This window comes from Silurus aristotelis (genome assembly GCF_946808225.1).
Source record: "Silurus aristotelis genome assembly, chromosome: 19".
NCBI lineage: Eukaryota > Metazoa > Chordata > Actinopteri > Siluriformes > Siluridae > Silurus > Silurus aristotelis.
This window is the reverse complement of record NC_139592.1, coordinates 14,051,401-14,062,671: the sequence shown is the minus strand read 5'-3', so window position 1 is coordinate 14,062,671 and position 11,271 is coordinate 14,051,401. Positions and strand designations below refer to the sequence as shown.

Below are 11,271 nucleotides of genomic sequence, written 5' to 3'. Positions count from 1 at the left end.
GATTTGTTCATGGTCCAAAACATATGACTTCATGGGTCAAGGTTGGTGAAGGTTGTGTCATGGCTTAAGTTTGCATGACTGGTCCTAGCTGTTGTCCTGGGTGAGGGTGCGAATGGCCTTTGCAGAAGCGCCTCGTTGTTCTCTCTCTAGATTGTCTGCAGGTCAGGGAGCTCAGTGTGGCTGGTAAGATCAGATGACAACTTGACAGTGTGGTTATTTGCATTACTGTAGCCTACATGTCTGTTCAAGCCAGTCTGGCTATTCTCCCCTGACCTCTACAATCAATAAGGCATTAAGACTGTTGTGTGTAAAAATCCCAATAAATTAGTAATTTGGAAATTAGTAATTTGGAAACTCAAAACAGCTCATCTGACATCAGCAACTATGTCATGCTCAAAAACATTTTTTGCCCATTCTAATGCTTGATGAGGACATTTTGACCTGTTTTTGTGTGAATTTGTGTTTTGTGGCGCTTCCACATGAATAGTAGATTGAATATTTGCATGAATGAGCAAATGTACAAGGTTATTTGTATATGATGTGAAGTTATACATCACTATGACATGCATGTCAATTACCTTTATACACCTTACTAACTACCCTTGCCAGAATAGAAAATACCCAAAATTTTCCAAATGATGATTTTCCAATATGATCTTACATTATATTTTTCTTTATGTTCATCAATATTACCGTATTGGGAAAATACGTGGAATATGTGGAATATAAAATATTCTTGACAATATTGACTATATTTTTTTCCCTTATATTAGATATTACACTGAATACATTAAACCAAACAATTATAATAATATATGGTGTTTCTGGTTCAATTATTGTCCCAAAAATGTTTTGTGTTTCTTTTAAACATTTTAACAACTAGATTTCGGGTTGTAATTATAATTGGTGGTAATGTTTGTCTTCTTGTACAATTTTTCTTATTCATATTCTTTTGCTGATTATTATTATTATTACTCAAATGTATGTACATTTAATTAGACGAAGCCTAAGTTTCATTAATACATGTAAACCATTACAATACCAAAAAAAAAAAAAAAATTTTATAAGACAATAAAATATCAAACAATCAACTGAATCCTCCTCTCACTTATCTGTAGCCTGAGATATGGTACACTTTGTGTATTACAAAATGATGGTGTGTGTGCATGTGTGTGTATGTATGTGTGTGTGTGTGTGTGTGTGTGTGTGTGTGTGTGTGTGTGTGTGTGTGTGTGTGTGTGTGTGTATGTATGTGTGTGTGTGTGTGTGTGTGTGTGTGTGTGTGTGTGTGTGTGTGTGTGTGTGTGTGTGTGTGTGTGAACTTTCATCTGTACTGTGTCCTTCATCTAAAGTTAGGCTTGGTTTCTATGAACTATCCCTTATCAATGTACCATCAATCAGCTAATGTCCAAATAACCCTGAAATAAACTGGTTAATTAATGACAAGCTCCTCTTATGAATGAAGTCTCTATTTGCCATCAGGTTTTTGGAAAATAGCTTAGCTAATGAACTATGGGGGAGAGTCACTGGGGGAAAGTGCGTGAATGAAACTATGCTGTATATAGTGAATTCAGGGGTATTGGGATATTGGGTAAATTGGGAGTGTAAATTCTCTCAGGAGTAATAAATAACAATGTATGATGCACATATACACACTGTTCTATTGTAACAATGAGCAGTAAGTTTGAATAATGTACATATGTTTATAACAATATTATATGCATTATAAAAATGTATTGTTTTTAAGAATTGTGAGAAGGGGTAGATTGAAAGTATGCCGAAATGTTTGTATAAAATATTACATGTATTACTACATATAATGAATACATATTACATTTTATTAATAGATTGTGTTGTGGGGCTACTGCAATGAATAAATACCTTTTGATGATTATCTGTTACCTAGTAGGAATTTTTAAAAATATGTTTATCCATTTGGAAATTATTTTCTTGATAAATATTTAAAGTTTTTCAAAGCTTAAAGTTGTTTTATAGAGCAGTGAATTAGATTTTCAAAATTTAGATTTTGTGTTATTATTAAAAATTATTATTATTGTATTGTATTGCTCAAGTCAGGACTTAATATAAATTATAGTGGTTTTAAATATTTATAAATAAGTTACGGAGAAATGTTATTGAGAATGACATGGAAGTATCCTGAATGATCAGTCTTTGTGTATTAAGTCGTGTTCGACAGAATTCTGAAGTACACATAAGTTTAATCTTCATTTGAGAGTACTTAACACCTTATTGATAAATGTGGAAAATCAAAAAGATATCAAATCTTTAAATTAATTAGAAGTACAGTTTGACCAAACTATTTGTAAAATAATAATAATAAAAAAAAATCATGTTCCCTGACCGGGAATCGAACCCGGGCCGCGGCGGTGAGAGCGCCGAATCCTAACCACTAGACCACCAGGGAAGCTCTGTCGGGAAGTCAAAAAGTATGCTTATTATTAGTGAAAAAAACTATAAAACTATACTTTCGTGGCAAGGCAAACATTTAATTTAATTAAAATTAACTGAATTGATAAATGCTTGGTGACCAACAATTTTTTGTTTTGCTCTCCATATTTTGCGGTATATTCTGACACTTCCAAAAACAGAAACAGGAGCAGCCCGACAGTCTGGTTTAATCCAGTTTTCCCAGAGCAGCGGCCAGTACGGGTGGTGACGTCACAACGTGGTATAAAAAGCCATGCTGCTTGGGACTGGACTCAGACAGCATTGCGGTATCGTAAATGGACGTTGAGGGTTTCAACTACCCAAATCTTTTCAAATGGGCCCCGTCGCCTAGCGTTTTCCCCCTATAAGCCTCCGACTGAGTTACCCAGGGTGCTATAAAACATCAACACCAACAAGAAGGTGAGAGTGGATAGATTTCTGTGCGTGTCTTTTGTTTCTGTACTCGATACCATACTAAGTCTATATTATGATTTAAGAGGGTGGGAGTCGTGAGGCGCTGCTGTTTGTTTTATTCTCATGCTAGCTGTCTTGGGGTTGCGGATTTATTTTTACTATATATTCAACAAAAATATTCATTGTAATCGTAGTAACTGCACAATGTAAACGTCGAGCTTCATTAAAATAGTGTTTAGTTGTGCATTTTCCTTCCAAAAATACAATATTCTCACGTCATATGACATGAGTAATGGACAGTTACTAGAACCAGCTGGTTTTGGTTGGGGAATTGTTTTTGTTTTAATATTTACAGCATTTTTGACACTTTCACGGGGGCAAATATGTCTTTATATATGGCATTGTGTCTTCTAAAAACAAGAGCCTGTATCAGGTTTGTTCCTTTGCAAGGAAAGTAAACAGACCTGTCCTGTCCTGTCCAGAGTCTTGCTTCAATGTTTAACATATGTAGAATGAAAACCACTGCCAGGACTATCAAAACTGTTTCCTGCTCATTTACAGTGTTTATGTAGACATTGCACATTTCCATTGTTATGCCAACATATTTTTACTTTTCAGGTCATCATCTAAGGCAGGGTTAACAGATCAGCATGGCAGCCATCCCAGCCGGTGGATCTCTCGTAGCTACCCATGACTATTACCGAAGTAAGAGCACCAGCACAAAACACTGGTGTACGTGCAAACACTTTATTGGCACGGAGACATTGAGAACATGCTGTTAATGGGTCCATCTGTGTGTTCTCAGGGCGCCTTGGCTCTACGTCAAGTAGCAGCTCTTGCGGCAGTTCGGAATACACTGGGGAGGTTATTCCACATCATCCAGGTGTGTGTTTCATAATCTCGGTTCCCACCGATCATTTTCCTTCTTTACAGAGGCCTTGGCCACGTTGCAGATTTGAGTAATAAACTTTTGTAATAGCCAGGTGTTGTGAAATTGACCTGATCACTGATTTGGATGTCTGGCTTTATCACTTTTCGGTTTTGCACGTTTCATTGGAACCATTTATCAGAGTTTTATGGTTTGAGATGCATATATATATATTTTTATTTTTATTTTTAATTATAATTTTGTCAATGTTTTCCAGGTCTGCCCAAGCAAGACTCTGGTCACTGGTGGTCCAGCTTTTTCTTCGGGAAGCAGCCTGGTATGGGCTCCTTGGCTGAAGAGGCTCAGCAGAAGTGTGTCAAAAGTTTTTAATTCAATAAACCTTTTAATCTAAGCTTATTTATTTGTGAAATCATCTCCCCCTTTTTTTTATTGACATGATCACTGACTTGACTCTGTGCAGGTCAGGGCTGAGTGTGACTGACGGGCAGGTAATGTGTATTGCTCGGGATATGGTGAAGAGGCAGACCAGTGAGTGTAGCGACGCTGGGAAGTCGGAGGTGGAAAATTCTCAATCTTAAGTCCGTTTAAGGGGACCAACGCTAGGGGACGGGAAACGGCCCTAATTTTATTTGTTACTATTGTTTTATTTCCCATTTTATGTGTGGAAGAGTTAGATTTTTAGGTTGTTTCCTAACCATTAGTTAATGTGTGGCTTAAAACAAAATGAAGGTATTTTTTGTATGTTTTTTTACACATCTGTAACACTGTTTTGTTACTACTTTCCACTGTCACCGTGTTCACAGAAACAATAAAACTTTGAACTAGCCAAAACGTTTGTTCTTTACTATTAGGGATGTAAATTATTTTTTGCTTATGTTGCTTTCTTTGAGCTGGCATTTGTTTATTTTCCTACAAATTTAAATTGTGTTGAAACATGCCAACAGTTTTTAAATTTAAATCTAAATACATTTCACTCTTACATCTTCACTCTTTTTAATGGTTGCTTTTTGCCTAAACGCTTAGGCAAATATTGCTTTTTTTGCTACGTGTACAATGACGAAAACCACTTATGATTAATTTTCACTGTTCCTTTATTCCCTCGGTGAAAGTCTATTTTTGGCTTGTTGGCAAAATTCCAGATAAATGCAAATCATTGTGTTGATTCAGTTTCTATGAAACTATTTTTTTTTTTTTTTTTTTCTTGTCATGCTTACAAAGTTGATTGTGTTTTTTTTTTTTTTTTTTGTACATTCTGGTGTGGAAAAATCACGTTGCCTGCTTAGGACAAACATGAAGAGTTTGGAAAAGTCAACAAATCTAGATGTTTTTGTGAGTGGGGAAGTCTAAAAGTGCTGATCAAGGCAGATGGAAAAAGCACAGATTTGTTCATTTTTCTTAACTTGCATGACAGAAGGTGCTTAAAAAAATGGAGCTTGACCTCACTATTTGACCATTTTAAATCATCTTGAATATAGTTTTCATACAGTGTCTTGTATTTCCTCTCATGTGTCACTGCACACTGATGGCTGTGTTCATGGAAAGGGATTTGTGTAGTGTGCTGACACACAAATCCCCCCCCCTCTAAGTCTCTCTTCCCCTGTGCTTGGCAACAGGTCTGTGCAATAGAGACTGGGTCATGATTGGATGCTGAGGAATGAGGACACTCCCTACAGTGAGGGTTCAGGAGAACACAAGAGATTTAATCTTGCTCTTTGGGGAAAACGAGAGGTCATTTTTACGGGAATGCATCATGCCACAAAACAACTGCAGGTCCTTTCGTTCTGGTATCTTCTTGGACCAATGAACTGCTAGGAAAATATTGTCGTAGATCAGCTAGATAAAGTCTCCAATCCCAATGGGTTAGGGGGTTCCAATTGAGAAAGGATGTGCTGTGGCTCCAGGAATGTTACATGAAGTCTTTAAACAAGTTCAGATGTCTATTTGATTGCACGGTTCGCAGATCCTTGTGGTTTGGTTAAGGCCGGGCAGGATGTTGAACTTTTCCAAACCACACTTAATACCCATCGTCTGGGCACCTGTCCTGACAAACCTGCACAGAGTGGCACAAATATCCATTAACCAGAATCTTGAACATAGTTGAGGTTTATATAATTCTCATTATGTTGCTTTAACTAATACACTTGCCATTTGCATGTATTTTATAACCCTGATCCAATCCTGTGCCAGCAATGCCATGACTAATCATGCAGATACAGTTCAAGATCTTTATTTAATGTTCACATCAGACATGTGAGCAACAAATGTGATCTTAGCGAATTGTATCTGTGTCATTGTTGTTTGTGGCAGATGGATGTGTTGAAGTATTTCAGTAACGACTGATTTCTTATAGATTTTTTAGAGTCACCAATCTTCCTAACCAAATGTTTAGGGAGGTTGTAGGAAGCAGGAGTATAATAAGGAAATCACACATAAAAAGCAAGAACCAGTGAAACTTCACACAGACAGTAACTTGAGCTCTGGGTGACACTGAGGACCATGGAGCTGTGCTGTGCCACTGGTCTCCCCCTAAAGACAAGGGTTCCTCGCTAAAAGCAAAACTTTTTGCTTTTCTATTTTCTCTTCTTTTTTTTTTTTTTTTTTTTTTAACGTGTGTCTAGAAATTGGCTTATCTCATAGTGAAAAAAACTGTTTTGTTTTTTTAATTAGTACATTTGCAAAAATTCTCAACTATACCTTGGTGTATGGAGGCAGCTTTCCAGACAGTCACATGCCTTTGCCTGGCTTGTGACAGTTCTCCAGGGAAGCTATACACAGGCTGTAATTTGTTGGTAGAACTGACATCTGTGAAATAAATATATGAATATATATTTTTTTGTTTGGATTCACTAATTGTACAGGGTTTTTATTTGGTACAGGTAAAAAATCTAGACAGGGACTGAAATTGTAAATCTGGCAACCGTGCCTCTAGCCAAACAAAGTTAAAAATAGCACTGCACTTACTCTGGTAAAAGTGATTCCTTGCCAGCAGACAAGCAGCAGAGTTCACACTGCTCATGATCTCTGTGTAGTTCAATAATTGGAAAGACCCAACCCCACCTCTGCAGAACCTACCGTAACACAAGGAACATACGCAAGTGACAGTATCAGAACAGTTATCAGTTAATAATCAGTTATTTTGAGTCCATTATTAAAAGTGAAAGTAGGTAGTCAATAGTTTTACTTACTTAAATGTAATTGCTTAAATGATTTGACTACAATATCAACACATTTGTGTCAACCTGAATTAAAGTGTAGGTATTATGTTTTAAAGACTTAATTGAATTATTATTATCAGGAAAACAGGTGCACTGCAATACACCTGAACCTGTACAACTGCACATGTACAAACATCATCTAAGCTGAAAAACAGGATGTTTGTCTCTGATTTACTGAAGTGCAATGAGGACAAGTTCCATTACACAGAAACCCTGACCCATGCAAAGCTAAAAGAAGAAACTTTGTTGACATATAAAATAAACCTGTTGATTCTAGACACATGCATCTCTTCTTATCATAAGTGTGTCAAAGGGGAAGCTGAAGCTCTTTACTCGCCCTCTAGCTGCAGCACAGCCAAGCAGTTCATATTATACAGTTCATCCAAAGCAAAAATGGGATTTTTTTTTCATTATTTGTGTGTTTGTTGACACTGATGATCGCAACACATCATTATCAAGATTATTAGACTTATTCGTTTTTTTTAGATATTGGTGTATTTCACATGAACAGGTTTGAACTTGAGATCAACAGGTTAAATCCACACCTCACTAAACAATAACAGGTTTCAAAATCATCTAAATAATAAAAAAAAAAAGACAAAATCATCTTTATTCTAGTGTTTTGTTTGGTACAAATATTTGTCATTTAAAAGGGATTATGCATTAAAGCATACAGATTGGCTTATTGCCTGTGTTAATTTGCTTTTAGAGAGAGTGTGTGTGTGTGTGTGTGTGTGTGTGTGTGTGTGTGTGTGTGTGTGTGTGTGTGTGTGTGTGTGTGTGTGTGTGTGTGTGTGTGTGTGTCAATCAGTCATGTATGTATGAATGTGAATGTGCCGTTTTGTTTTTTTGTTTTTTTCCCCATTAAGGCTAGTCCCCTAATGCCACGTTTGCATGACGATGACTTTACAGTACTTTGTCATCACACTACACTACTACCTGAGCTCTATGCTCAACAATGTGTTTTGTTTGTGTTTAAAAGTTTAGGTAGATACTGGGTATTGTTTTGCACACAGTACTGGTAATACCAACATGCAGATTTCATGGAAAAATACCAAAATATTGCTAATAATACTGATCAAAATGATGGCAGATGACTGCCATTAGTGTGAAAATAATTTCCTCTTTAAAGGAGAGTTGTTTATGGAATTACTGTTATGGTGTCCCACATCTCGATTGACTTGTTCAAGGAGGCAAAGGCAAGATGAACAGGTTTGACATTGAGAAAAGTGTTACAGAAGAGAGGCACAAAGACTATTGTAAACATTCAGGTGTTTGTGTTGCGCTTTTTGTTGAGACTCAAGTAATGCTTGACAAATGCCTGAGATAACCCTCTCTGTTTACAGCAGATAATCTGCACATGTTCATACTGCTAGCTGTTTATCTTTCTCCTACTGCATTACCCTGTTATTGTACATTCATGCATGCTTTTAGAGAGTTAAATAGGATGTGTTCACTTGTTTTAGCACTTTAGCCAACTCACTATGTGATCTATGTCTGCATGTGCTATTAAACTCTTCTAAATATAACCACAGAGATCATATAGTCCTACTTCAGGAGTGCATACAATGTAAGTTGGTTGAGTTAAATGGTTGTGACTAAACTGTAGTCTGTAGCCGTTAAATGTTTTAGAGCACTTAAAGGAGAATAGTTTGTACAGTGTGTGGGCCCTTCTCTACCCCTCAGTAGGGTGGTGTATCACTGATAGCTCATAACTGACACTAACATGGTGGTGTGTTTTGGGCTTGTCTATTTTTCCCCAATCTGTATTTATCTTTCTCTAACCATTCATAAGTGACATCTGCTTTTGAGTTGGTACTTTTGTTTTGTAGGCAATTCTCTCCCCCAACAAACATGTCAAATTGTGTATATGTCCTAGCAATTCTGCTCTGCCTGAGTGTACTTGAGAAATAATATGACCTATACAACAGGTGAATTGAAAAAAACAAAACAAATGATTGTGTCGTTGTGTCTACTAAACAAAATTAAGATCAATATCTCCAGCATAGATCACATGATCTGATAAATGATAACAACAGTGCTGTTGTATCAACTGCTCAACATGTGATACATGTTAATTTAAATACCCTGCCACCACAATCACGAGATCAGTATTTTGCCACTTTGTATATAACTGCAGGTTATTACAAAATGTAAGGTTCCTCATTTTTAGAAACAGTAGGCAATATTTCACGACTTTGCTTTTGCCTTGATTTTGGAAACGATATATATATTATTAAACTGTGGGTGGTTGCATGAGCCATTTCAGGATATGAAAATAATCTTTTATCAATGGAGGCTGAGGTGAATTTTGCATGATTAAGAAATACTGTTAGCAGGGATGGGCAGTATTTATGATACATGTATTTCAAATACGTATTTCAAATATGAAATAGGAATTTGTAATTTGTATTTGATAGGTTTGATGAAAATGGATTCCTATTTTGTACCAAAATACATTCGTGTTTTTGTATTTTTGTAGTTTAAAAATACTGTAAAATACTTTATAAGAAGTCTACATGATACCATCATAAAAATGTGGCCTCTAATTGGTACCTACTTAGTAGTTTGCTCAAAACAAAAAAATCATCCATAGGAAAGAAGGTGGTCAAGGTAAGAACCGTGCAGGCTGCTAGTTTTAAATAGGTGTCAAATGATTGATAAATAAATATTTGATTGCCGAATATTGTACCCTAATTAAAGTAGCTGTTTAGTAGGATAATGATTTTACATACAATTGCATTAATGCCTGCCTGACAAATATATTATTATATTTATGATTAACAATCAAATGATTAATTGGTTAGAAACTAGTTGCAATGAATGCAAGTGCAATCAGTTGTCTTATGTAAAGTAGCCCTTCTTTAACAAACACCAAGTAACTAAATTAGGGTACAGTTATGAGTTGTTCACAAACTGTTAAATATTAAACTGTTGGTTACTTTAAAGGTAACCTTTATCTGGGAGATCACAGGGAATATGAATGTGAATATTTGATCTATTAACTGGTTGCATATGTAAGATTTACATATGCGTGACTTTGCCAGAGAAAAGCTGTTGCTATCGAACATTGTTTACTTAATCAACTGAATCAGTGTAAATGTTAAGGAACTGATCAAATACGCCAATTGATGGGAGGTTTGCGAAGAAATTTCATGCTTCCTTAGTATTTGTAAAATACAAAAATACAGTAATTTATAGTTGAAATTCAATTGTGGTTGCTTTATTTTTTTATTCATCTTGATACAAGTAAAGTTAAGCTATTAAGTGTTGCTATACAGCAACACTTGTCTTGAGAATATTTTAAAGACCTTGCATTGTGTAACATTTTATACACTTGCGTGTGTGTGTGTGTGTGTGTGTGTGTGTGTGTGTGTGTGTGTGTGTGTGTGTGTGTGTGTGTGTGTGTGTACTGAGAAGGTCACTTTGGTTTGAGGACTTTGTTTCATTGTTAGAATCATCAGGTGTCACAAAATGAAATAAAGAAAAGGGAATTGCCAGGAGCTTTGGGAGAGACATGAGACTTTGCTAACAAAGATTAATGTAAAGTGTAAAGTAAAAGTGCCATTTTAAAAATGTATATGCATTTTGAACTTTTCTTATGTACTGTTGAGAACATTTAGACATTTAGACATTTAGACAGACGGATAGATAGACGGATGGATGGATAGATAGATAGATAGATAGATAGATAGATAGATAGATAGATAGATAGATAGATAGATAGATAGATAGATAGATAGATAGATAGATAGATAGATAGATAGATAGATAGATAGATAGATAGATAGATAGATAGATAGATAGATAGACATACCTTTATGCAGCCTATTAAAATCCTTGGAGTCAATATTTGTTGAGAAGTAGGTTGACTGCTTTCTTACATGTTATAAAGCATAGATGCTGCTGCAGGGAAATGTACTAACATAACAAGTCTCCAGGATCTTTATATAGCCCCTTTCCACTCAGGAATCCTCCAGATGCCAGACACTCCAGCACTGCATAGCAATTGGTTGAGAAACTGGGGCCGCCCCCATTTGCTTTCTTGACATTTTCACAAACTTGGGGGGAGGTGTGATCAAGACTCATAAGCTCTAACATTCTTCTTTCATGTTAAAGTGATAATGTTAGTTTTTTTCACCCCTCCCTTCAAACCAGTTGTAGTGTGCATCTTTATGAAAGATGTCTGCTTCCTCCTGATCAAGTAAAGTGTGCATCCTAGTGAAAGAAAAAAATATATTATAATGCAGAAGATATTGCTTCTGCAGTGTCGTATTATATTAAGGAATTAAATGTAGAAAGGTC

The 11,271-nt window shown here is 35.9% G+C and overlaps 1 protein-coding gene and 1 long non-coding RNA gene across 2 annotated transcripts; one reads left to right on the top strand and one right to left on the bottom strand.

Annotated features, from left to right (window-relative positions):
- The first annotated feature begins 2,706 nt into the window (after nucleotides 1–2,706).
- On the top strand, nucleotides 2,707–4,582 carry ppdpfb (pancreatic progenitor cell differentiation and proliferation factor b). The gene is made up of 5 exons (XM_083570285.1): nucleotides 2,707–2,868; nucleotides 3,481–3,567; nucleotides 3,668–3,745; nucleotides 4,008–4,101; nucleotides 4,212–4,582. Exons 2-5 carry the CDS (start codon nucleotides 3,513–3,515, stop codon nucleotides 4,327–4,329), a joined length of 345 nt encoding a protein of 114 aa, XP_083426411.1. The 5' UTR covers nucleotides 2,707–2,868; nucleotides 3,481–3,512; the 3' UTR covers nucleotides 4,330–4,582.
- A 756-nt stretch (nucleotides 4,583–5,338) lies between these two features.
- Nucleotides 5,339–10,930, bottom strand: LOC310741889. Its single transcript, XR_014538082.1, has 4 exons — nucleotides 10,784–10,930; nucleotides 6,713–6,819; nucleotides 6,446–6,553; nucleotides 5,339–5,801 (listed from the first exon to the last, which is right to left on the bottom strand). It is a non-coding gene; the product is annotated as an uncharacterized lncRNA (long non-coding RNA).
- Nucleotides 10,931–11,271: the final 341 nt, after the last annotated feature.

Bases quoted from the DNA above. Each gene is read 5' to 3' on its own strand.
- ppdpfb (XM_083570285.1), top strand. From the start codon at position 3,513: ATGGCAGCCATCCCAGCCGGTGGATCTCTCGTAGCTACCCATGACTAT. The intron at 3,568-3,667 runs GTAAGAGCACCA...GTGTGTTCTCAG, and splicing joins TACCCATGACTATTACCGAA to GGCGCCTTGGCTCTACGTCA. The intron at 4,102-4,211 runs GTGTGTCAAAAG...GACTCTGTGCAG, and splicing joins GCTGAAGAGGCTCAGCAGAA to GTCAGGGCTGAGTGTGACTG.